The following is a 23,837-nucleotide window of genomic DNA, read 5'->3' on the forward strand; positions in this document are numbered from 1 at the left end:
AACAATTAGTTAAACAGTTTTTAACTTAAATTTGGTTAACTGAATTGTTTATAATATGTGGTTCAGTTCATTAACCATTTAAATGGTTCAAGTTTTTTATGGTTCAATACAATTCAGTTTGAGAATATGGTTCAATTAATTGTATTTTTGCACACCCCTAGTATGGATCAACCATCACCATCCATATCTAAGAAGTAAGAGCAGCTAATTAAGCCCTGGTTAAGTTTCTCTCTTCACCTTCTCATCTATGATACGATCTTGATTATGAACCAAAGACCTGTTAGTCCCTTATCCTTGTGACTTGTGAATTTATGGTTTCAGCAACGTTTTCGTTTTTGCAATGACTCATTCTAAATAATTTTGTTATTAAGACAACTGCTTCGGCTCAACACCACCTAACAAAAATGGAGAAGTTAATAAATTAAATCTTTCAAAGTATAATTGAGACCCAAACACCCTCCCACTAGGTCAACTCTCTCGGGTTTAGCGTATATTTATATTGATATGAGTGATATACAATAGATAGTTACAATTGATTGTAATTAATACACATTGATGGTAATTGTTACATATTAATTATAATTGATTCTTAGAGTAATTTTTTAACTAATGAAAGCTCTTTTGAGATTGCTGTTGCTGCCATAGCACGATATTTGACTTTAACACTAGATAGTAAAACTATATTTTTTATTGGTTCTCTATAAGATCATATTACCTTCAATAAGAACACAATATCTATAGAAGTGGATCTTCTATCTGAGAGTGATTCAGCCCAATATGCATTTGAATAACAAATGATTTTATAATCGTCATTTTCCTGATGCATTCTTTATATATCTAAGAACTCGAATGACTGCATCTCAATGACTATTGAAAATTATGGCACTTAAAAAACAAATGTTGTATACGATGTCAGGACTTTCAGAAAGTCGAATGCAACGGGAGGTTAACGATAAAAGACACATACAAATATGTGGGTGAAAATCATGACACAATCGAATGCTCGAAGTTAATTTGGTAGTTATTTATCCCTCCATTGTCTTCCTTTTTATGTGGAGGATGCTTCACAACAAACTCCCTTGCGATGACAATACGAGGAAAAAAGGTTATTGCATAGTGTCTATGTGTGGACAAAGTAATATCGATATTGAAACCTCAGCTCATATCTTCTTTGATTGTAAAGTCATCATGACAATTTAGAGAGGGATAACTAATCAATGAAATATCATAACTTTACTTATAACTTCAGAGGATATCTTAAGAATTGTTCGTCTAGGGTGGCACCCAAAGCTTCAAGACACTGTCTTGAAGCTTTGGGTCACATGGTTCATCAAATATGGCTAGAAAGGAATGAGACAGGGTTTAATAAAGTTAAACCTTGTACTCCGGTAATATTGGGGAAAACTTTATCGTCTATAAAGATTAGCTCCTCTTGTCTAAAGGTTGGATTATCCAATGTAGGATAGAGCATGAAATTCTATACAACCTGCAGATTGAAAAATGGTACCGTAATGCTCCCAAAATTATCGTAGTTGTTTGGAAAAAGTCTAATATTGGTTGGGTGAAGTTTAATATAGATGATTCAGTTAGAGGTAACCTAGTAGCGGGAGGGTGAATCACAAGTGACAATAATTGGGAGTTTCAGGGAGCTTTTGTCGTCAACCTGTGGGAGTACGAAATTTTCTCAAAGCGGAGCTTATTTCAATTATGATAACTTTAGAGGAGGCGGATAGAAAAGTATAGTTTAATGTTTGGATCAAAACAGACTCCCAAATTTCACTTCATTGTACTTTGAATTTTGAAAGACGACCTAATTCTTTGGAATCTTTGTAATAGATGTTTTAATTGTAGGATGCTACAAGTCAATAGGTTATACACTCATATTTACCGAGAAAACAACATATGTGTGGACAGTCTTGCTAACCATGGTCGTGAGGTTACAAATTTCCATTGGTGGGATACACTTTCTCGATTGATTACAAAGGTTTACTTCAAAGATATGTTAGACCGGCCTAATTATATATTTGTTTGACATTGATTTCTCTAAATTTGTAGTTTCATAGTCATGTAGATAAATAGACCCAAATTCGAATTGGGGTACTCATTTTTCTTATTTAATGTTAGGATTTTGGGTCAGGTCTAACCTCCTAATTGCAAGTATTACACACACACACACACACACACACACACACACACACACACATATATATATATATATATATATATATATATATATATATATATATATATATATATATATATATATATATATAAACAAAAATTATGATTGTTAAATAATTAAAAATATTTAATTTTATTTATAACTATTTTAAAATTATGTATTTAAATGATTGAGATTTATTATTAATGTAAAACTTATAATGCATAGCAATTAAATTTGTAAAAAAAAATTGTGTCAATATTTTTCTTTTTATTTAATAACTTTTTTCCCTTTTATTTAATAGTGGGGTGAGGGTGAGCATGCGCATCAATTGTGGGGATACAAAATTGAGATAGCCATCAATATGTCTTCTTCGTGCATGTTCATCACTTTCTGGTGAGGTTACCCTTTGACTTCCAGTAAAGATTGTTAAGTAAATTCTATTGGTAACATGATTACCATAAACATCTTTTTACATGCATCATTGTTGTTTCATGAAGTCAAACTTTATATGTTAATTTGAACTAAAAATGTTTGATGCTATCTTCATATACGGGGGAGAGAGAGAGACAGGGTCAAAAATCAAATCAAATTGCACATGTATATCATAATTTTTTTTGACAACATCGTAATTTTCTTTTTAGTTGGCGGGGTATTTAATTAAGGGAAAAGCTAACATGTGCCCCAAAGACACAAGTTAATGAGATTTTTATAGAAATTTTTTCTTGGAACTTGTGCATTCAATGTATCGAAATTTTAAATATGACTTTATTGCATTTAATTATATCTAACTTTTTCTAATTATAATATCCTTAACATGTGCCCTTAGGGCACATGTTAGCATGACCCTTCAATTAATCAAGTAATAATTCATTAAGACTACATGACAGACTTATAAAATACCTAAATATTCAATAATCATCGGTAGATGGAAAATTATATCAAAGAGGGTCTCACCCTTTGCAGGAGTAACTACAACCAGGGCTGCCCCAAGGGTCAAGCTGCTAAATCTAGAACTTTAGGCCTCAAAAGTTTGAGTTAAAAAAAGGCCTCAAATTTTTTTATTTAAATATAAAAATATATAATGATATTTGAATTAGATATATTATTGTAGTTGAATTGTTAATATATAGGCCTATTTTTCTATTGGTATTTAGTTCAACTCTTAACAACTACAAAATTAATATTTTAAAATACATTTTAAAGACCTCACTTTAAAATTTGCTTTAGGCCTCTAAACGGGTTGAACCGGCTCTGTCTACAACACAAGTCCCAAATTTTAGAAACCCTCAATTTTTGAATAGTAACATTTTTTTTTTGCATAAATATTAATAAATATATAAATTAATATAAAAAATTTAATAAATAAAAAATATAATTAAAATTCAATACAATTAAAAAATGAGATTGATCAAAGTCTAAATAATTATAATTAAATTTTTTATTAATACATAATTATATTTTATATGTGCTATTTTTATTTATTATAATTGTATTTTTTGAAAAAAATTGAATCTATTTTTTAAATTAGAACGGGGCATTGTGTCTGATTGGGCCGACCCTGAATCAAACCATTGAATTATATAATAATAGATAAAACATCAAACAATTTAGACATTCATAAATAATTATTTTAATATAGTAAATGTTATATATTTTAAACATTTTATAATTTTCATATATATGATATACTTAACTTAAACTTTCAATTCAAGATGAACTGATTTAGTTTTTCTTTAGAAAGAATTATTAAATATGTAAGCATAGTAAGTTTAATATTTAGGATACATATTGTTATTTTAGAATTTTTTTTCTTTTGGAGTTATATGGAAGTGTTATATAGAATAATTTTCTCCAAAAGATTTCTAAGACATCAATGTTTTCTCCAGAGCTTGTTTGTGAGAGAATTCATTATTTGAAGTTTGTATCACCTCTGTTTTTTTTTTAAAAAGAAATATTTAATTATGATGATTTTGGGAGTTAAATTATAGGTCAAGTCTGATAATTTGTTTCTTTTTAAGAAATAATTTGTGTCCCTTTGATCAGCAATAAGCTAATTATGATCTTCAGCAAGGGTTATGTTTCAAGAGAGTATTATTCTCAATTGTTTTGGATGTTAGAAAAATGCAATGTCCATCAGAATGTTCTGACATTATACTGTGGTAAAATGATTTAAATCCAAACATTCAAGATGTCAGTATGCTTAGCTGAGAGCATTCTACTGATTATCTCCTACTCTAGGGCCATGCTGCATGCTATAAGGGCAATCTGGAAATTTTGTACTGCTAAAGAAACAGAGATATAACTGTTTGGAAGACTTGTCAGCAACATTTCTTCCTTCCTCATTTAGTGATGTGTACAAATTCAGAAACATGTTCCAACGACATTCATAATGTCATTTCAAATGCTGGAACATTTGTTTTCAGGAGTCAATGCTTGGGAAAGGAAAAAGGAGATTAAAACATGAAGACATCAAACAAAAATGTTGAGAATAAAAAGGACCGTCTACTAAAAGGCAAGAAAGATGAAATTACTGATCCAAAGAAGATTGTGTCCAATGTTGGAACATCTAGTGGCGCATCAATAATAGGAAAGAAATTTGTGTCAAAGATGAAGTCATTCAAGAAGAATCGTGTTCAAGACTCTAACTCAAAAGCTGATGAAGATTGGGTCAACTACAAGGAATCAGGTAGAAGAATTGGGTAGTTTTAGTTGTTTTTTTTGTTTCTGTCAATTTCAAAAAAAATAATATTATTGTTTCTAGTTTTCTTCTTCATTAGGTGTCTTTGTACACTCACTCTGTTTTTGTCAATGTTTGCCTAAAAGGGGGAGTATAGGAGGAGTAGTAGTAGTAGTAGTAGTAGTAGTAGTAGTAGTAGTAGTAGTAGTATTGTTTTATGATAGAAGTGGTAGTATTGTTTTATGATAGGAGTTGTAGTATTTTATTGTAATAGGAGTAGGAGTAGGAGTAGTAGTAGTAGTAGCAGCAAAGTATTTAAAAGGACCTAGTCTAGTTGCTTGATGTATGCAACCATTTAGAGGAGCATGATTATCTATCATGCTAAATGCACTATTGATGGTGCTCCTGTTCTACACTACGGATAATGTTGTTGTTATGCTTCTGCTGCTGAGTACACAATGTTCTACCAGGTGTTCCAACATCCTAAATGTTGAGGTCTATGAAGAACTTTGACTACTGTGCTCTTTGTTATATCTGGTGCTTATGCTGCGTGTTCTTTTAACAAGGAGAACTTGGATTGTTCAAGTTCTAGTTCAGGGTGGTAAATTGGAGATGTGTTTAGTCGTTGTTATGTTTTGAATGTAAGAGTTTATGAATTCCGCTGCGATGTCTTAAAGTTGTTTGATTTGAATGACTAATTGATTATGATTCCTTCTGTGGATATGTGATATGTATCTTTATTAACGAGTTGTTATGTTGCATGGTTTTTAAGTCAATAAATGTGACGCCTCAAATATGTTGTTGTTTTTGTGTTTTATGCACTCTAATTTCCATATTAATTGTGGGGTAGATTTGGGGTGTTACACCGTGGACTGCCAAAAGACTATTTAAAGAGAACCCTAACCTAATGAAAAAAAATCTTAAGAATTGAACATTAGGGGAAGTCTTAGGTCTTCAGTTTTGAGAGTTTCTTGTGTTTCAAGTCTCCCACGTATCTTTTGATACTGTGAGGCAGACTGTATGTTGCTTGACTATTTTTTAAGCTGTATGTTCTCACTCAAAAGCATTTAGATAATGAGTTGAGTTTTTGTTCTCACTCTTTAAGCTTTTAAGCATGAGAGTTGAGTTCATGATCAAAGTTTTTAAGCAAGATCAAGTTTTGTTCTTAGTTAAGATTCTTGACTAAGTTCTTTTATTGAAAATGTGATCTTTCTATTTAGGTTCCCTTGGTCACAAGGTGTGTGACTATTTTATCATTGCGATGATTAGAAGTGGGATGACGATTTCTCTGGTCTACATTTCGACTTTTAGGAAGAAGTAGCGTTAGGTAGTGATTAGGGAAAAAGTTGTAAACTATGGGTGTTTAGGCTTTGAACTAATACTGCTGACAGTGGACTTCCTTCTTAACTTGGTAGCCCCTATATTAGGTAATGTTGCACTGAATTGGGTTAACAATTAGTGTGTGTTATTTACCATTATGCAATTGTTTTCTGCATATCTTTTAGGTTGGTAAATATGTGATCTGTCAGCAGATGATGTCAAGACATTTGTCCTGACATTGTTTAAGTTGAGATTTTGATCTTAACTTAAGATTTGTGATGGTTGTCATTATGTGATTAATCTGGTTGCAAAAGTTACAAATGAATACTATTATTCTGTATCAGGATCAGATGCTATAGCATTTGTCTTGATGTCATGTTCTGATGTTGGAACATCAAGATTAATATATGTCTACCATATACCAAAGAATTTTCATATACCTTTGGTAACACCATATTACAACAGTCGTTTAGTTAATCGTGGTAATACCTCACTTTTTGATGCATTTTTTTATATTTACCAAAGACATTTCATTACGGTCATTATTAGCAACCGTAGTTAAATGTACATGTAGTGACAGAGTTCAAATCTCAGTACCAACAATTTTCTATTTTTCATTACAAAGAGTGTTGTCCTTAATATATATTAATATATCTATCACCACGATTAGTAAAAGAAACTGTTGTGAAAGGCATTGCATTTGATCACGGTTTGTATAATACAACCGTGGTGAAATATTTTACCTATATATAAGCGAATTTAACTCTAACTCACTTCTTGACAGATTATACACTTCCTCTCTCAATGTAAAACCATAACCTATTCTCTCTTATACTTCTTCCATATTTAACATGCATAAATCGTCATTCTTCTTCATAATAAAAGGTAATAAAATTCAACAATGTTTATTCATTATCTTTCTTCCACTTTTTCTTCATAGGCCTTCTTCTATTTTTCTTTGTATAGGTTTTAATTTTCATCACCATTGAAGAACTTTCAAGTTACGTCATTCTTCGAACTATTCATTCCATTTGGTGTTACAGAGGGTTTACATTTGGCATGTTGTTTTTTTAAAGTTGTTTATATTTCCAAATCTGGTTCTAGAGTTTATGTTTCCAAATCTGTTTACATTTGGCATGGTGGTTTTTTACTAGTAGGGAATGTCAATGCAAAAAAACTGTTTACCCTTTGAGAAGATCCCTGACATTACTGACCGAAAGTTGCTACGGAGAAAAAAATACAAAAAGGATGAAGCTATTGAGAAAGCTTTATTCGCCTTGTATTTTTTCTTCATAGAAAAACAAAGTAGATCAACTTTATCTTCAATCCGAGACAAGTAGATCATTTATTCGTCTTCATTTTTCACGAATCTTTTCAATAAAAGGCACGTTCGTGAAACATTTTATGAGTTGATATATTGTTGTATGTTTTTGTTATTTTGTTGGTATATTGTTGTATGCAATTCCAATTACAGTTACATGTCATACTATGAGAGAAATTTAATCAAACTAATAATCAACTTTCTATTAAAAATAACTTTGATTACATTTTGATAGATTAAGTGTCAATTAACACTCATCAACAATATTATATTTCAATACACTCATTAACAGTTACACTTTAATTATCAAGTACATGTTGAAAGCATAAACGAAAATACAAAACATATCAACTTCAATTTTCTAGCAAATGCCTCTGAATTCAGTTTTTTGTTCTTCTTCTTTGAAGATTCGTACAACTCCTTCAAAATTTTAAGAGCTTCCAACTCAATCATCTTGCTCCCATCTTCATTAACAGTTTCATAAACATCTTTTCCATGTTCTATGTCTTCATCGCACATGAATAAATTACAAGTTTCATCACCCTGCGACCATAGCCAAGTATGTTTCACTATACTAGAAATCACAAATCATTTGAGATGAAGAGTATATTAACCTGTTAAAATGGACATCTCCAAAAAAACTTTTCTTTGTTAGGTATGTTCTTACAATGATAGGACACTATACGAGCATGACACACACATTCTTCCTAGACAGTTGCTCATAAATGTGAAATGAAGGGAAAAATATTTGCTTCATCTTGAAATGGAAGAGGATATTAAAATAAGTTTAATTGGAATGATTCAGGTGAGGAAATATGATAACACAAATTTTCAAATGGAAACTTATTGCAGAATATTGTGGGGAAAGAAAATCAATTTTGGGAAAAAAGAAGACCAATTTAAGTTTAGAATGAAAGAGGAAATTTCAGGCTTTTTTCAACAAAGCAAAATAAAACAAATATAAATAAAAAATATTATAAAATAATATAATCCAACGTTATCGTACAAATTGTAAAAAAACTTTTTCACGTGTCATTCCATCTCAACTTTCGTTAAGAACATTTAATAAAAGACTAATACTCTAAATAAAATGATGAGATATTTTAAAAACCCGAACCATTGCTTTTTAAATGTCATTTTTTTTTACGCATGAATTCTTAATTTTATTTTATTAGGCAAGAGTTTTCTGTATTATGTCATTTTTAATCAACCTCTTAATTTCCTATTTAAAAAATTATCAATATCTTAATCATGGCAATGCTAATTACTAACATATCCTCAAGAGTTCAAAATAAAGCTTGTGATTGATCAATGTCGATCAAGAAAACAACATTAGCTGAACACAAAGGTCCAAAACGTGTGCTGAGTGCCTGAGTGGGAAGCAAGAAAAATACAAAATTAATTTGTTTTGAGTGCTGTGAAGAATTTTTTTCAATTCAAAATAGTGAACAAAACAGAACTTCTACAAAAATAAAAAAACAGAAAACAGAAAAAGGATATAATGATAAAAAAAGAAAAACAGACTATGATAGCGAATGAATGAAGGGTGCACGGGGGACCAATTTGAATTTATCCCCCAAATTATTTACTACTTTAAAATATACTAATGTTTCTATTTTGAAAATTTGAAAATGATACTGCAAGCAAAGGAATGGATTCTTCTGGTTGGCATTTACACTATACAAGAAGGGTGATTCATTCTGTTCTTTCATAAGTAATTTAACAATTTTTTTTTAATTCTCACTTTTCACTTATGAATTTATATAATAGTATAAAATTAGTTTATACCAACTATACACTACTTTTAGTTAATTTTTTAAATGATAAAGAGTTATACCTAAATTGTTACCTTTTTTAAATGATAAAATCTAGGAGAATATTTAGGGTGTCTTTGAATTAGGGTGGATAAAATTAATTTCGAAAGAATTGAATTTGATAAAATTGAGTTGAAGAATTGATTTATGTCTGGATACAATGATATAGAAGTCGTTGTTGTCAATTAATGTTGTTCGAATAGTTTTAACAAAATTGATTTTGAATTGTGTAATTACGAAAATAGTAATAAATTCTAATACAAATAAAAAAGAAAAGAAGTAATTGATGAAACTAAAGAGGGTAAAGTATCCAAACAAGAAAAAAAAAAAAACAATTTTTAAATTAAAGTGAACTAGAAGTGTTTTTGAGACTTGTAGAAGACAATCTAAACATACACTTAGATATAATTCTTTAAGTGTGATTTGTACTATTTTTAAATAAAAATTTAACAAATATATAATTTTCTCTTACACATATGATTTTCTCTTATTTTTACTCTTTAAATGATATTAAAATACATGCATCGTATTTTCATTAGCAAATAAGATAAACTTTTTCCGTAAAATCTATTATCCTTATAAATGACATCTATTCATTTATAATACATAATATTGCTAAGCAATTAACCTTTGGATTTTATGTAAAAGACCCCATGTTAAAAAATCAAAATGTCATCAAATAAATTTGAAAAATGTCTAAACTAACTTTGATGAACTTAATTTATAACACTAATTTTTCTTCTTCTTCCGAATATGAATAACTTACCATTTTAACTAAAAATTTAAAGATTAATATAATGTTCAACTTGAAAATTTTACTTTTTAAATTTATTGAAATTATTGAAGATACATTGATTTTTAAATTTTTATTATATTAAAGATGTTAATTTTTTATTTTATATTTTTAAATATGTATTAATTTTATTTATTAAATAGAAATATATAAATACACTGAAGAAAAACAACCGAAAGATTACTTGCAAAGAAAGCCGACATATTCGTCGTTTATGTTGTTTGTTTACTTTTTCTCTGTTTCTTTCTTCATTGACTCATCACCTTCTGAGTCCCCACCATTTTCATAAGCACACACTCTCCGTGATCAACGAACCTAACCAACTTCATTTCATTTCTCACATTAATTAATTCAAACAATTCTATTCATTTTCTTCAATCCACTTCTAATAACACACTACATTACAAATTCACAATGCTTTGAGTTTAACCAACACTGTCATAGAGAACAGAATTTCAATTCAATGGGTCTCTGCACTTCAAAACCCTCTTCAAACCCCACTCACTCCTCTAACAAATTTAACACCAATGAAACAAACTCCGTCACAGTTAACGTCACTTCCCAACCTCAAACAAACTCCGTCAATGGCGGAAACCCTAACGAAACCGAAAACGGTAAGAAATCTCCGTTTTTCTCTTTCTACACTCCCAGTCCGGCTCATCAGTTCTTCTCTAAGATGTCTCCGGCGAGGAAATTTTTCAACCGGCCGTTTCCTCCGCCGTCTCCGGCGAAGCATATAAAGTCGCTTCTGGCACGGCGGCATGGCTCGGTGAAGCCTAATGAAGCTTCGATACCGGAAAGGGGTGAGGAGGAGACGGTGGTTGCGCTTGATAAGAATTTCGGATTCTCGAAGCATTTTGGAAGTAAGTATGATCTTGGAGATGAGGTTGGGAGAGGGCATTTTGGTTATACTTGTGCTGCGAAGTTGAAGAAAGGAGATCTTAAAGGTCAACAAGTTGCTGTTAAAGTCATTCCTAAAGCCAAGGTTTTCACAATAATATTCACATGCTAATGAATTACTATTTTTATGCATATGTAATGCCTATTTGAATTGAGTTATATGAGCTTATATAGAGCTTATGACTTATAACATGTCAATTAACAGTTTTCAGCTTTATTTGAATAAGCTCTCTCAAAGATAGTTTTTAATAACAACTTAAATGAAAACATTTTGACTTTATTTCACCTTTTGCTATAGAAATAACTTATAGCTTACACATAAACACTTATATCATAAGCGCTTATGCTATAAGTGTTTAATTAAGCCATTTATCCAATTAGGAGGATTGAACAGTTTTGTGTTGATTTATTTGAGTTTATCTACTTACATAAACATTTGTGAGACTACATGAGATAGCTTTTAGAAAAAACTGTATGGCATGTGCATGAGTTGTTTTCACCATATTTTCTAAAAAACAGTTTGAATTAAAAAGTAATAGAAATAGCTTATACATAAGCACTTATGCTTAAGTTATTTATCCAAATAGAGTCGTTGTGTTTTGATTTTTATGTTCTAATTGTAGATGACATCTGCTATTGCTATTGAGGATGTGAGAAGGGAAGTGAAAATACTGAAAGCTTTGAATGGACATAAGAATCTAGTACGATTCTATGATGCTTATGAAGATCATGATAATGTCTATATAGTAATGGAGTAAGCTTTTATTATGTTTCTCATTTGAGTTGAGTGCTATAGTCTATCTTTTGTGGTAATTTTATTTGATTTAGAATGGTCATGTATTTTGTCCTATCTTTTTGGATAACTAGTAAGGACAATTTAATTGTAACGAACCGTTATAAATGAACAAACGTTCTTAAATTCTTGTTCACCTCCCAGATTGTGCGAAGGTGGAGAGCTGTTGGACAGAATATTATCAAGGTATTTATTTATTTAGTTTTTAGATATACAATCTTCTGAATGTTTAGAAGTTAAGTTGTTTATGAATGGAAGTGTTTGAATGAGGCAAAATATTGTTTTTGACGGCTATAAGTTAGTTCTGTGCTTTCTCAGAGGTGGCAAATACACAGAGGAAGATGCAAAAGCTATCCTTAGACAAATACTGAATGCTGCTGCATTTTGCCATCTACAGGGTGTTGTGCATCGTGATCTTAAACCAGAGGTGAAATATATTTGCAGTTTTGTATAGTACTAGTACTTTTTAATTTGGACATCACAATATTGAGCTGTTCAGCTTAAGTAATTAGACACTAAGATGTACAAGTTGAAGTATCTTTTGCATTTAGAAAATACCCTTTCCTTTTGTGTGAATATTCTTTATCCTTGAGGGTTGAAGTAGAATATGGCTATATGAAAGTTATGATTTTGTTTGATTTGCTATGTGGGACTTGTCTCTTAACTTCAAAGTTCTAAATCTGGCTAATTTTTGGATTAGAACTTCTTGTTTGCAACCAAGGATGAAAACTCAGAACTGAAGGCCATAGATTTTGGGCTGTCAGATTTTGTTAAACTAGGTATGCTTGGATTCCTTTTACATATATTGCACGCCATTTATCATCTTGGACATGCTTTGTTTTTGACTTCTCATTATGCTTTACAGATGAAAGGTTGAATGATATTGTGGGTAGTGCATACTATGTGGCTCCTGAAGTTCTTCATAGAGCTTATAGTACTGAGGCTGATGTCTGGAGTATTGGAGTGATTGCCTATATTTTATTATGTGGCAGCCGTCCATTTTGGGCTCGGACTGAGTCTGGCATCTTTCGTACTGTATTGAAAGCTGATCCAAGTTTTGACGAACATCCCTGGCCTTCTCTATCAGATGAGGCAAGGGATTTTGTTAAGAGCTTACTAAATAAAGATCCACGGAAAAGAATGAGTGCAGCACAGGCATTAAGTGAGTTTTTCTGTTATCATTTCAGGCTCTCATTCTTATTTTTCTAATTTGTTACTCACAATTGTGTGCTGCAGGTCATCCATGGATAAAAAACTATGAGGATACGGAAGTACCTTTGGATATTTTAATATTCAAGCTCATGAAGGCATACATGCGCTCTTCTTCCCTACGAAAAGCTGCTTTAAGGGTGCGTCTCTTAATATAAAACTTTCCTGCTATTATAGACCTGATTTTGATCCACAATGAGCTTCTGTTGAAATGTATGTCCTAAGTTAATTTTTGTCCAAATACTGAGTAGTAGCCCTGCTGAAATTTTCAGAGTTTTTCCAACTTGGCAGACTCAGGTTTTTTTTTTCTCTAAAGATGAAATGATTTTTGAAATTTGAAGGTTAAGTTGTGGAAAAAAGTTTTACCTATACTCTTTTGTTTGTTCTTTGTTCCTTTCTCCTTTTGCTTTACAACACATTTTGTGCTTCTCAATAACTTATTTTATATGGGAACTGATACAGGCTTTGTCTAAGACATTAACTGTGGATGAGCTGATTTATTTGAAGGAGCAGTTTGCACTTTTAGAGCCTAACAAAAATAGCACCATTAGCTTGGAAAATATAAAAACGGTTGGTTTTTTATTTTGTATTCTTTTTTATGTGCTATTAAGAAGAGGATGTTTATCATCTCACAATTTTTGAGCTGTTCAGGCCTTTATGGTCAATGCAACAGATGCTATGAAGGAGTCACGCATTGCCGACTTTCTTGCATCAGTAAGTGCTGTGATTTAAGCATAGAGAACTTCTCTAAATTATTATTCCAATGAAATCTTGTGGCCAAAATGGCTATTGATACAAATAATATGGGTTCCAGCTTAATGCATTGCAATATAAAAGGATGGATTTTGATGAGTTCTGCGCAGCTGCACTTAGTGTTCATCAACATGAAGCACTTGACCATTGGGAGAAGCGTGCACGTTGTGCCTTTGATTTATTTGAAAAGGATGGAAACAAGGCCATAGTCATTGACGAATTAGCTTCGGTATGCTTGATTTGACTATGATTATAGGTTATACATGCTGAAAATCAACGTTCTAATAATGCTATCATGTTGATTATTACTATTATTATAGGTATTATTATATAAATGATGATATTTCTCATGAGTAGTTTTAACCAAAATAATCAGGAACTGGGGCTTGGCCCATCTATCCCGGTACATGCTGTTCTTCATGATTGGATTCGTCACACTGATGGGAAATTAAGCTTCCTTGGATTTGTGAAGTTGTTGCATGGCCCATCAAGAAGTCTTGCAAAAGCTCAATAGAGACTTTGGAAGCTCAATACAATATAAGGCACAAATTTTTCTCTTTACCATTTGAGTGAGTCGATTAAACCTTGCAATAGGAGTTTGTATTTTCCACTGTAAAGTTGTAGTGTGAAAGTCAGAGGTGAGAATATGTTTGATTGTTATTAGAAAAGGGTACACTTATATTGTAACATATTCTGTGATTCAGATTGAGAAATGGCATTCTTGTCCACGTGTAAATTAATTGACTTGCATTCTGAGCTGAATGAAAGAGGTTTTTTTTGGGAGCTATTTTGGTCTTTTAGCGTCATTGTAGATTTTGGCTTTTGGATTACACATTTACTAATGCAAATTTGCAGTAAATTTGTAAGAATATGATAGCAAATATGATAGCAACCAACTGATACAGAAAAGCAAAATGAGACATGATCTACCATATACTAACTTGTACAACAAGAAATTACAACTAATTAACTTCTAGTTGTTTTCTAACTAATATTTATATCTTCATCTCTAGCAGCTTGTTTTCATGTTGTAATATCTCCCCAGAAATTGAAGGTTCGTATATATCTACCATCTTCAACATGAGTAGTAAAGTGTTGAATGGTTGAGGAAGCAATGGCTTGGTGAAAAAATCTGCCACCTGATCTTTAGATGCAACATCCAATAGTTTTATCATTTTTGCAACTTATTTTTCCTTAACAATATGGCTAATCTCCAAGTACTTAGTTTTCTCATGAAAAATAGGGTTAGCCGCAATGTGTAATGCATTTTGATTTTCAATACAAAACATGTGTCTTGATGCAAGTAACCTATAAATCTTTGAGGAGGTAAATGAGCCATTGAAGTTTGCACTCTGATTCTCAATACAAAACATGTGTCTTGATGCAAGTAACCTATAAATCTTTGAGGAGGTAAATGAGCCATTGAAGTTCACATGTGGTTGCTGTTAGTGCTCGATATTCGGCTTCAAATGAGGATCTTGAAAATATTAGCTATTTCTTTGTTCTCCATAAAATTAATGACTTGCTTAAGAAAAAACACTGCCTTGAAATTAGGGGTGACAAAACAGGTTGGCTCCGACCCGTTAGGCATGTTCGTTTTGCCCGCACTTTTCCATGAGGCGGGACAAGATTTTAGGCTCGCAACCTCTAATATGTCCACACTGCCTCGCCTTGTTATTTAACATTTTTAGGCCTAAAAATTGTAAAGTCCGCGGGCATTCACCGCCCCGCCCTAATTTTTTATGGGGGCGGAGCAAAGTTTTAGGCCCGCGCCCTTAACCATGCCTACTCCGCTCCATTATGCTTGGGGCGGACCTAAACGGAGCAGGCATGCCTGTTTGTCAATCCTACCTAAAATATATTTTCTTGTGTCTAAGCATCCTACTTAGTTATCAACAAAATATCCATTCAATTGGATGTTTGATTCCCTAAGAAATATGAAGCCTCGATTTGGATAAGCTATAAAGTATTTCGAAACTCTGGTGGTAGCAATGAAAGGTGCCATGGTAGGCGATGACAAAAATCATATCTAGCACTATTGGGTTTTGTATGTGTACCCTTCTAGACCCTGCGTAATATTATAGAAATAATCAGAGTAAATTAGCATGCATATCAAGCAAGAGTGTCACACATACTCCAAAATCACATATACACTTGTCATGGTCAAATAACACTAAATTAAATTCATACTTTTCTTATCACTTTACCTAAGCATGTCGCAGAGGAATCAGTTTAATTAAGAATCTCACAATATTGAAGTCTCAAATAAACTCCATTCGTTAAATCAACTTAGGCATAAAAAGCCACTCCACATAAAATTCAAATCCATTTAACAAATCTCTCAAAACATGAATTAAACGTTTCCCCTAGTGTTACATGACTAGAGCACGACTCAAAATCCAAAATGCGAAATAAAATAAAGATAGCTTCCTCAGCTTCACTCTTGCCAAAGCAACTCTAATCTTCAATACCAGAACGATGTCGTATAAAACATCATTGCAACAGAAATGTGAGAATTCACATAATTATTAAAATCATACAATAATATATAACGTTTAACATACATGCATATAGATCATATTCTCACACTTCATATACTTTATAACGTCACCCAATTCATCATATTATTCACAAGTATATGCCAACAATTCACAATTTTACATATACAACATTGCTTAGCAAATTCAAGATTCAAAGATAATCAATCACAATTACCACAAAATATAACATTCACGTCAATATTACATATAGCACACCAACATAACATTTCACATCGACAAATGTGACTCCAATGCAACTCAAAACGATGCAATATGCATGTGGTACCAATTGTTATCCTTACCGGTCCTGCCGGGTCCATCTCTTAGACAGGTAACCACCAAAAAGTCCATCCTCTAAGCTTTCAAAGCAACCCTCTAGGTTTGGGACAAGTCACTAGCTTCCACGAAACTAGCAAACATTGCCTCTTGACAACAAATGAATGCATGTGCAAATACGAACAATCTTATGCCATTAAAACTATATCTCAATCTTAATACACAAGCACACATCACATAATTCATCACGTATGAATTATCTCACCTTTTGCCCAAAATCACATGATTAATTAATTACTATATCATATAATAATTAATAAAATAACTAGTAAATAAAAATTGAGATGTTACAACTTGAATATGCTAAACCGACAAAGAAACAGACAATTTCTCATCTCACCATTGTTATATGGGGCGCACCTTTGAAAATGCTCCTAGACAAATTTGTAGATGCATCTCCGACCGCACTGAATACTATTTTTTTTGCCAAAATTTAGTTCAAAGATATATCTATGATTTTTTTAGGAAAAATTCGGAGATGTATCTCCGAAGATACCGTTTGTTCCAGTTGTCATCAATTTCTCAACAAAATTGGATAAATAAAAATATTTTTTTTGAAATATTTTTTTATTATTTATATAAATATAAAATTATTTATTATTTAATATAATAATTATTATTTTCTATAGTAATTATTTTCTTGACTAATATATAATTCACATAAAAATAATTATTATAATTATTTTCTTGAATAATATATAATTCATGTGCTATGGAGATATATTTTCGAAAAAAAATTCTGAGATACATTTCCAAACTAAATTTTTAAAAAAAATGGGATTTGGTGCGTACAAATATGCATCTTCAAAAACAGAGGGTATTTAGGAAATTTCGCCAGAGGTCTGAGAAAATATAAAAGGGTGCAATGAAAAATTGGCCAAAAAAAAAGACAAACAAACAAAACAGTAGAACCACCAAAAGCAGACTAGAATCTCAAAGAAACATAATAAACCACTCAGTACTAAGGGATCGGGTCATAAATTTTGATCCACTATTAAATCAGACACGTAATAGAATTCTGAAGTCAACAAAGAAAGATAAAGAATGTAATTGAATTTTATAATGAAACCACCAAAAGTATACTAGAATTTCAAGGAAACATCAATAAACCACTTAGTACTAAGTGATAAGGTCAAAAATCTCGATCCACTATTAAATCAGACATGTAATAAAATTTTAAAATTTTGAAGTAAAAAAAAAGAATATAATTAAATTTTATAGTGAAACCAAATTCACGCTAAAAAAATACACATATCTTTAAATTTTTTCCAAAAATTTATTCACATGTGAAATTAAATAAATTATAATAGATATATTTGTAGGAGTATAAAGTAAAGCAATTTTGGTAAAGGATGTTTAAAAACAACATTTTAAAGAAAAAAAATACAAAACACAAAATAGTATTTGTTAAAAAAATAAGAATTTTGAAATTATTTAAGAGAAAATGGGTGATACACTGTTTTAAAGTGTCAACTAATCACCAGTATTAAATTAAATATTTTTTTATTTAAAAATGTGATTATTTTATTTTATTTTTTAAAAAAACTTAACAAAACTTAAACAGAACAAAAAGGATGAAATAAGCCCAGATTCCGCGCCGCTCTACGCTTCTTTCATTTCAATTTCAAATATTTCTACACGAAATAATCACTGTGGCGTGTCTGCGAACTAAATTAGTTACAAGGAAAATGGACGAGAAAAGAGGAAAAATAGAAACGATTGTTCTCTCCTCCTCTGAAGAAGAAGATTACAATAACGATTCCGAAGACCAATTCAGCGATTCCGATGAACCGTCTGAATCAGATGACACTGAAATCGATGACGAAGAAGATGAAGATCGCGACGAACCAACCGGATCGGATGATTGTGATATTGACGACGAATCCCTCTCCGAAAAAGTTGTCTCTCTCCTTCAAGGTTTTTTATTTCTACCAAATGAATTGAAAATTATCAATGGTTTATCGATCAAGTTTCTTGAATTCAGTATTCAATCTTTCAGATGGAAAGGATATAGATTCGCTGAAATTAAACGAATGCAAAGCTTATTTACGGAAACATGGATTGAGGCTTGCGGGAAATAGAGCAGTTTGTATTGCCAGGATAAAAGAACATTGGAGGTAACTATTTCAATCTACTCGTTTTTTGGTGTAGATATAGGTATATGTTTTCTGCTACTGTAATAGATAGTGATTGGTAAAGATTTAACAACCTTTCTATTTAGAAAAGTTTATTTCTATTTAAATCAAGAATGTAAGGTGATTCTAGGCTTAGTAGTTTTATGCTAAATGTTCTTGGTATAGTAGAAAGATAGCTTAATATGATGGTTAAACCTAGCTTAATATATTCAGAGGTAGATAGAAAGATAGATAGCATTAAACATGAGCTTCAATTATAAGTAGATATAAATTGAGAATCTAAGATTTATACATTCATCGTGTTATCATATCCTAATAACTTGTTAAGTATTGCATTTTCCCTATGAAGACGAACCTCACAAAGAAAATACTGAGGCATGACTTCAGTTTGAACAATTTGTTTCTTTATGGAAAAGATTCTAAGACAAGATGATAAACTATTGAACGACGACTTTCACCTTCAGTTCACCATCTACTACCAAAAAGCTAAAAAGAATGAACCAAACCAGTAAGGCTTTTTCACCCCAACTTGATCTTCATCAACAACAACAATAATAATTAAGTTTTATACCACTAAATGGGGAGTCGGTTACATGAATCACATTATGCCATAATATTCTATTCAAGGTCGTGTTTCTATCCAATTCGTTAATCACAAAATCTTTCTTAATTAGTTTTTCTAAATCTTTCTGTACCTCTAGTTGTTTGATTCTTCTCTACGTGATCTAATCTCCTTACAACGTAATCTATAGCTCTTCTCTCTACTTACCAAACCACTTGAACCTATTTTCCATTTCCCACCATCTTTTATATTATATATGTTACCCCAACACTCTTTAATATTGTCATTTCTAACCTTATCTTGTCTATTCTTACCACACATCCAACGCAACATCATCATATCTGCTACACTTATTTTATTCTCATGTTGATTTTCAACTGCCCAACTTTCTGTCTCGTACAACATCGCAGATCTTATCGATGTCCAATAAAATTTTCCATTTAACTTGAGTGGTACTTTTGTGTCACATACCACTCATGAGGTCTTCTTCCATTTCAACCACCTAATTTGAATTTGATGGTTTACACCCCCTTTTAATTCTCCACTGTTTTGTATTATGGACCCTAGATATTTAAACCGCGTGACTTTTGGTATGATATGATATTGTCTCCAACTTTCATCTCTAGGTTAAAAATGCTTCTTCTTTTGTTAAACTTACATTCCATATACTCCGTTTTACTCATGCTTAGGTGAAAGTCCAAGTCTCCAACTTCTCATTTAAATCCTCCTTCAACTCACCAAGTGGGATTTTATCATCTGTAAAAAGCATATATCACAGTGCTAACTCTTGGATGTGTTCCGTTAGTACATTCAAAATTAAAGTAGGCTTAGGGTTGAACCTTGGTGCAATCCTATTGTTATGGGAAAATCATCGGTCTCTTCACTCTCTGTTCGCACACTAGTTGATACCCCTCATACATATCTTGAGTAACTCAAATATTCAATTCTAACCCCTTTCTTCTCTAGGGTTTTCTACAAAATCTCTCTAGGCACTCTATCACATGCCTTTTCGAAGTCAAGAAAAATTAAGTGCAACTCTTGTTGGTCCATTCAATAATGTCATAGTAGGTTATATCGCTTCCATAGTTAACCTCCCAAACATAAAATCAAATTGATTATCAGTAACTTGAGTCTCTTTTCTTATTCTCCTTTCAATCATTCTTTTCCATACTTCATGGTATGACTCATAAGTTTAATCCTCCTATAATTTGCACAATTTTGTATATTTTCTGTGCTTTTATAGATTGGAACTAAAGTGCTTCTTCTCCATTTATCCGACATTTGCTTTGACCTCATGATTTCGTTTAAGAGTTTGGTGAGTCATTCAATACCTCTATCTCCAAAAAAATTCCACACTTCCATAATTGTGTTGTTTGGCCCAGCCAATTTTCTATTTCTCATCATCATTCAAAAATAATAATTTTGGTGCAAGCTGTGTTCCTTTTCATGTCTAGTTGTTGGAATGAAAGTGGTCATGTTCTCAAAATGCTGATGATGGACTTGAATATAGATATTTTAGATTCTGACACTGGAATTTAGTGTTTGAAGCATGTCAAATGAGTGTTGTACAAGTGTGAGACATTGTGATACATCTTCAATATGAAGTGTCGGTGTTACATGGTGTAAGTTTTTGTGTTAAGAAGCAAACACTGGGATGTGGAAAGCAATTGTGAATTGGTAAAGTTCATGATGACATTTAGATATCTTCATTTTTTTAAAATAAATTTTATTAAATCTTTGGTTGTTAATGACTTCACTTCCATTTATTTGAACACAAGAGTAAGGTAGTGATTTTATTTTTGAGAAGCTAGGACTTGTTAGTTTGATTTTGAGCTATTGCACGTAAGTATTTATACTATCTTACTAAGTTACTAGTTCAATATCTCAGGTTAAGACATGAAAGTGGGTACACCTTGTATCCAAGATCATCCTTCAACATTAATTGTACAGGTGAGTTGTTATATTTTTTTTCTTTCATCTGCCTTACTCTTATCATTCTTTAGATGAATAGTATCCTTCTCACTTTTCTCAGGTGATGTCTGCATGGGAGATGTGGTTCTGTTTAAGCAAAAGGTTTATGAAAAGTAATTTGTTTTTCATCATGTTTAATGAACAATTTTTATTCTACTCCCATATATTATTTAGTCAATTGTATATTTCACCAGATTTAGCAAAATGACTAGGCATGGAAGAGTTATAGGAAACAGAACTGTTGCTGGGAGGGTTGTAAAGGAAAGCTATGGTGCAGCAAAACAACAACATACCTTCACTGTAAGCCTAAACTGTACTGATAATCAGTTTTATTCAACAAAAAAAGAGTGCCCTGTATTACTCATTTGTTTTTTTATTTGAACGAGAATTACTTGGGGATGATACGTGCTCTTGTAAGATGCAGAGCGCATTTGCTCTCTTGGCTGGTGAAGTATGCCTCTATTCTCTTGGCTGGTGTTTTGGTGTTGGCTCGTTTATTTTCTAGGTCAATGACCACTTTTTTCTCTCAAGAATAACCCTCCTCTAATGAAACGGATTCAGAAAACAATAGTAACATATTTGGTTTCATACTTGCAACTTGCATTTTATGTGGTAGAGATGTATGCCAGATTCTGCATATTAATATATTATGCTACACCTTATCAAATAAGTAACTGTTCACACTTCAATAACTCTTGCTTTGTCAATTGTGATGACTCTTTGCTAAGTTAATTTCTTCATACATGTCTTGCAGGTTGAGGTGTTGTGGAGTAGCGGGGTTAGGAAATTACCTCCACTTTCTCCTTTGCTTGTAAAGGGCCGTAATCTCTATAAACAGAAAACTTACAGACAGGTATCAATCAGTTTATGCAAGCATTTATTTTATTTTTTCTTTTCTAATCCTCAGGTTGTTGCCATTTTTGCTTTTATTGTTATTTGTCATGCTTTAGAGATGGAAAAATGAAGCTGATAGGGTCAAAGTGCTATCTGAGAAGCACAGACGTGGTGCAGCAGCAAGGTCTGTAAGAGCGTTGAAGCAGAAAAAGAAAAGCTGTTATGCAAATGGATCTAAGGGTAGTATGAGTTTATGTTGCACTATCATACAGTTTTCTACATTTTTAGTAACTTGCCGACATTACTTTATTAGGTTCTAAGCGGCAGCATGAAGCCCATAATACCAAACGATCAAAAAAAGGAAGATCACGTGATCTAAACAAGGTTAGGCACTTTGATGGCTCCAGAAGAGAAAACGAGTATCAAAGTCAAGAGGCCTCTTCATCAGCACAGACAACTTGGAATGAGAGTGCATCTTCAAGAGACTTCAGAACTGCAAGGGGAAGAGTACACAACTCTCCTGAATTTGACCGCCATCAACCCCCAGCCTATCTATTACAGGCTAGTAGTCGACGAGTTCCATATCCATATCAAGTAAATTCTCAAAGCCAAAATGGATCAAATGAATTCACTTATCACGCAAGAGGCCCAGTTTCAAATACGAGAGGATTCCCACCTTTCAGGCCTGGTGCTAGTGAATTCACATATCACGAGAGAGACCCGGTTCCAAATATGAGAGGATTCCCACCTTTCAGACCTGGTGTTAGTGAATTCACATCTAGGGCAAATGTATCTAGTGATAGTTATCGTGCGCACATGAAACGATACAACTTTGATATGAATAATTTGAATGCAGAACATATTGACAGGCCATTATACTTGTCTCCTAGAGACAGGTATGGAGGGAGAAAGTATGGCATATGATATATAATCTGTTTCTCATCGGGAAGACCCGCCTAAGAACATTTTGGCTTCACCTTTTAACCGTCGCATACCATCGGTGTTCTGTAAATGTACTTTTCGCCTTGGACTAGTGTACATGGTATTTTTGGATGAATAATGAATGGAGTGTAATCATCTTTTCCTTCTTCAAATGTTTTTGTAGTTATGGGTGTACATATACTTGTTGAGAAAATGTAGTTTTAAATGTTTTTTTAATTGAGGGTAATAATTGAACTAGTGTACTTGTTGTTTTTGGATGATCAATGAAAAGAGTGTAAATGTATAACCATCCTTTCTTCGAATGTGTTTGTAGTTTTTTGTTTGTTGAGAAAAACCAAATTTTATTGATCAAATACAAATCCCACACTCAAAGAGGGGGAATGATTTGGAAGCTTCTCTATCCTCCATTACTTATGAAAGAACTACTCATGTCTTTTAAAAGTATACGAACATGTCAAGGGTGAGAAAAGAAGCTTCAGATTTTGCAAGTGTACTTGGGTCTGCATGTGTATGACGCTTCTCCCTCGTCATATTAAATTGCAGTTTTCTTTTTTTGAATTTTGAGTTCCTATCTAAATAAATAGAATAAACTCTTAATTTAGCTGTCTAGACTCTAGTATCTTTCTCTCTCAATTTTATTTCATAAAATTAAAAAAAAAATAGTTTATGTTGTTAGGTGCTAATTAATAATGAAACATATTTTCCTAAAATTTAGGAATGAAAGTATGCTTTTAAGACTATATATATAATAATAGTTAGGATGTTAAGTATGT

At 32.0% G+C, this 23,837-nt stretch overlaps 2 protein-coding genes across 3 annotated transcripts; both read left to right on the top strand.

Moving 5' to 3' along the window:
• Nucleotides 1-10,292: 10,292 nt before the first annotated feature.
• Nucleotides 10,293-14,457, top strand: LOC131652181 (CDPK-related kinase 5-like). Its single transcript, XM_058921973.1, has 11 exons — nt 10,293-11,074; nt 11,613-11,743; nt 11,927-11,968; nt 12,101-12,209; nt 12,483-12,561; nt 12,648-12,944; nt 13,019-13,131; nt 13,454-13,561; nt 13,643-13,705; nt 13,806-13,973; nt 14,121-14,457. Exons 1-11 carry the CDS (start codon nt 10,553-10,555, stop codon nt 14,256-14,258), a joined length of 1,770 nt encoding a protein of 589 aa, XP_058777956.1. The 5' UTR covers nt 10,293-10,552; the 3' UTR covers nt 14,259-14,457.
• Nucleotides 14,458-18,197: 3,740 nt separating this feature from the next.
• LOC131652182 (zinc finger CCCH domain-containing protein 62-like) lies at nt 18,198-23,613 on the top strand. 2 transcript variants are annotated; one of them, XM_058921974.1, is made up of 9 exons: nt 18,198-18,537; nt 18,620-18,737; nt 21,206-21,267; nt 21,350-21,401; nt 21,483-21,588; nt 21,713-21,739; nt 22,043-22,141; nt 22,239-22,362; nt 22,436-23,613. In XM_058921974.1, exons 1-9 carry the CDS (start codon nt 18,309-18,311, stop codon nt 23,044-23,046), a joined length of 1,428 nt encoding a protein of 475 aa, XP_058777957.1. In that variant the 5' UTR covers nt 18,198-18,308; the 3' UTR covers nt 23,047-23,613. The 2 variants fall into 2 exon arrangements, with proteins under 2 accessions (XP_058777957.1, XP_058777958.1); XM_058921975.1 differs by lacking the exon at nt 21,713-21,739 and having other exon boundaries at nt 22,436-23,610.
• The last annotated feature ends 224 nt before the right edge of the window (nt 23,614-23,837 follow it).

Source organism: Vicia villosa, linkage group LG2, assembly GCF_029867415.1.
Source record: "Vicia villosa cultivar HV-30 ecotype Madison, WI linkage group LG2, Vvil1.0, whole genome shotgun sequence".
NCBI lineage: Eukaryota > Viridiplantae > Streptophyta > Magnoliopsida > Fabales > Fabaceae > Vicia > Vicia villosa.

Coding starts and splice junctions, on each gene's coding strand:
- LOC131652181 (XM_058921973.1), top strand. CDS start 10,553: ATGGGTCTCTGCACTTCAAAACCCTCTTCAAACCCCACTCACTCCTCT. Junction 11,969..12,100: donor TTGGACAGAATATTATCAAG/GTATTTATTTAT, acceptor GTGCTTTCTCAG/AGGTGGCAAATACACAGAGG. Junction 13,974..14,120: donor TCATTGACGAATTAGCTTCG/GTATGCTTGATT, acceptor CAAAATAATCAG/GAACTGGGGCTTGGCCCATC.
- LOC131652182 (XM_058921974.1), top strand. CDS start 18,309: ATGGACGAGAAAAGAGGAAAAATAGAAACGATTGTTCTCTCCTCCTCT. Junction 18,738..21,205: donor AGGATAAAAGAACATTGGAG/GTAACTATTTCA, acceptor TCAATATCTCAG/GTTAAGACATGAAAGTGGGT. Junction 22,142..22,238: donor AACAGAAAACTTACAGACAG/GTATCAATCAGT, acceptor GTCATGCTTTAG/AGATGGAAAAATGAAGCTGA.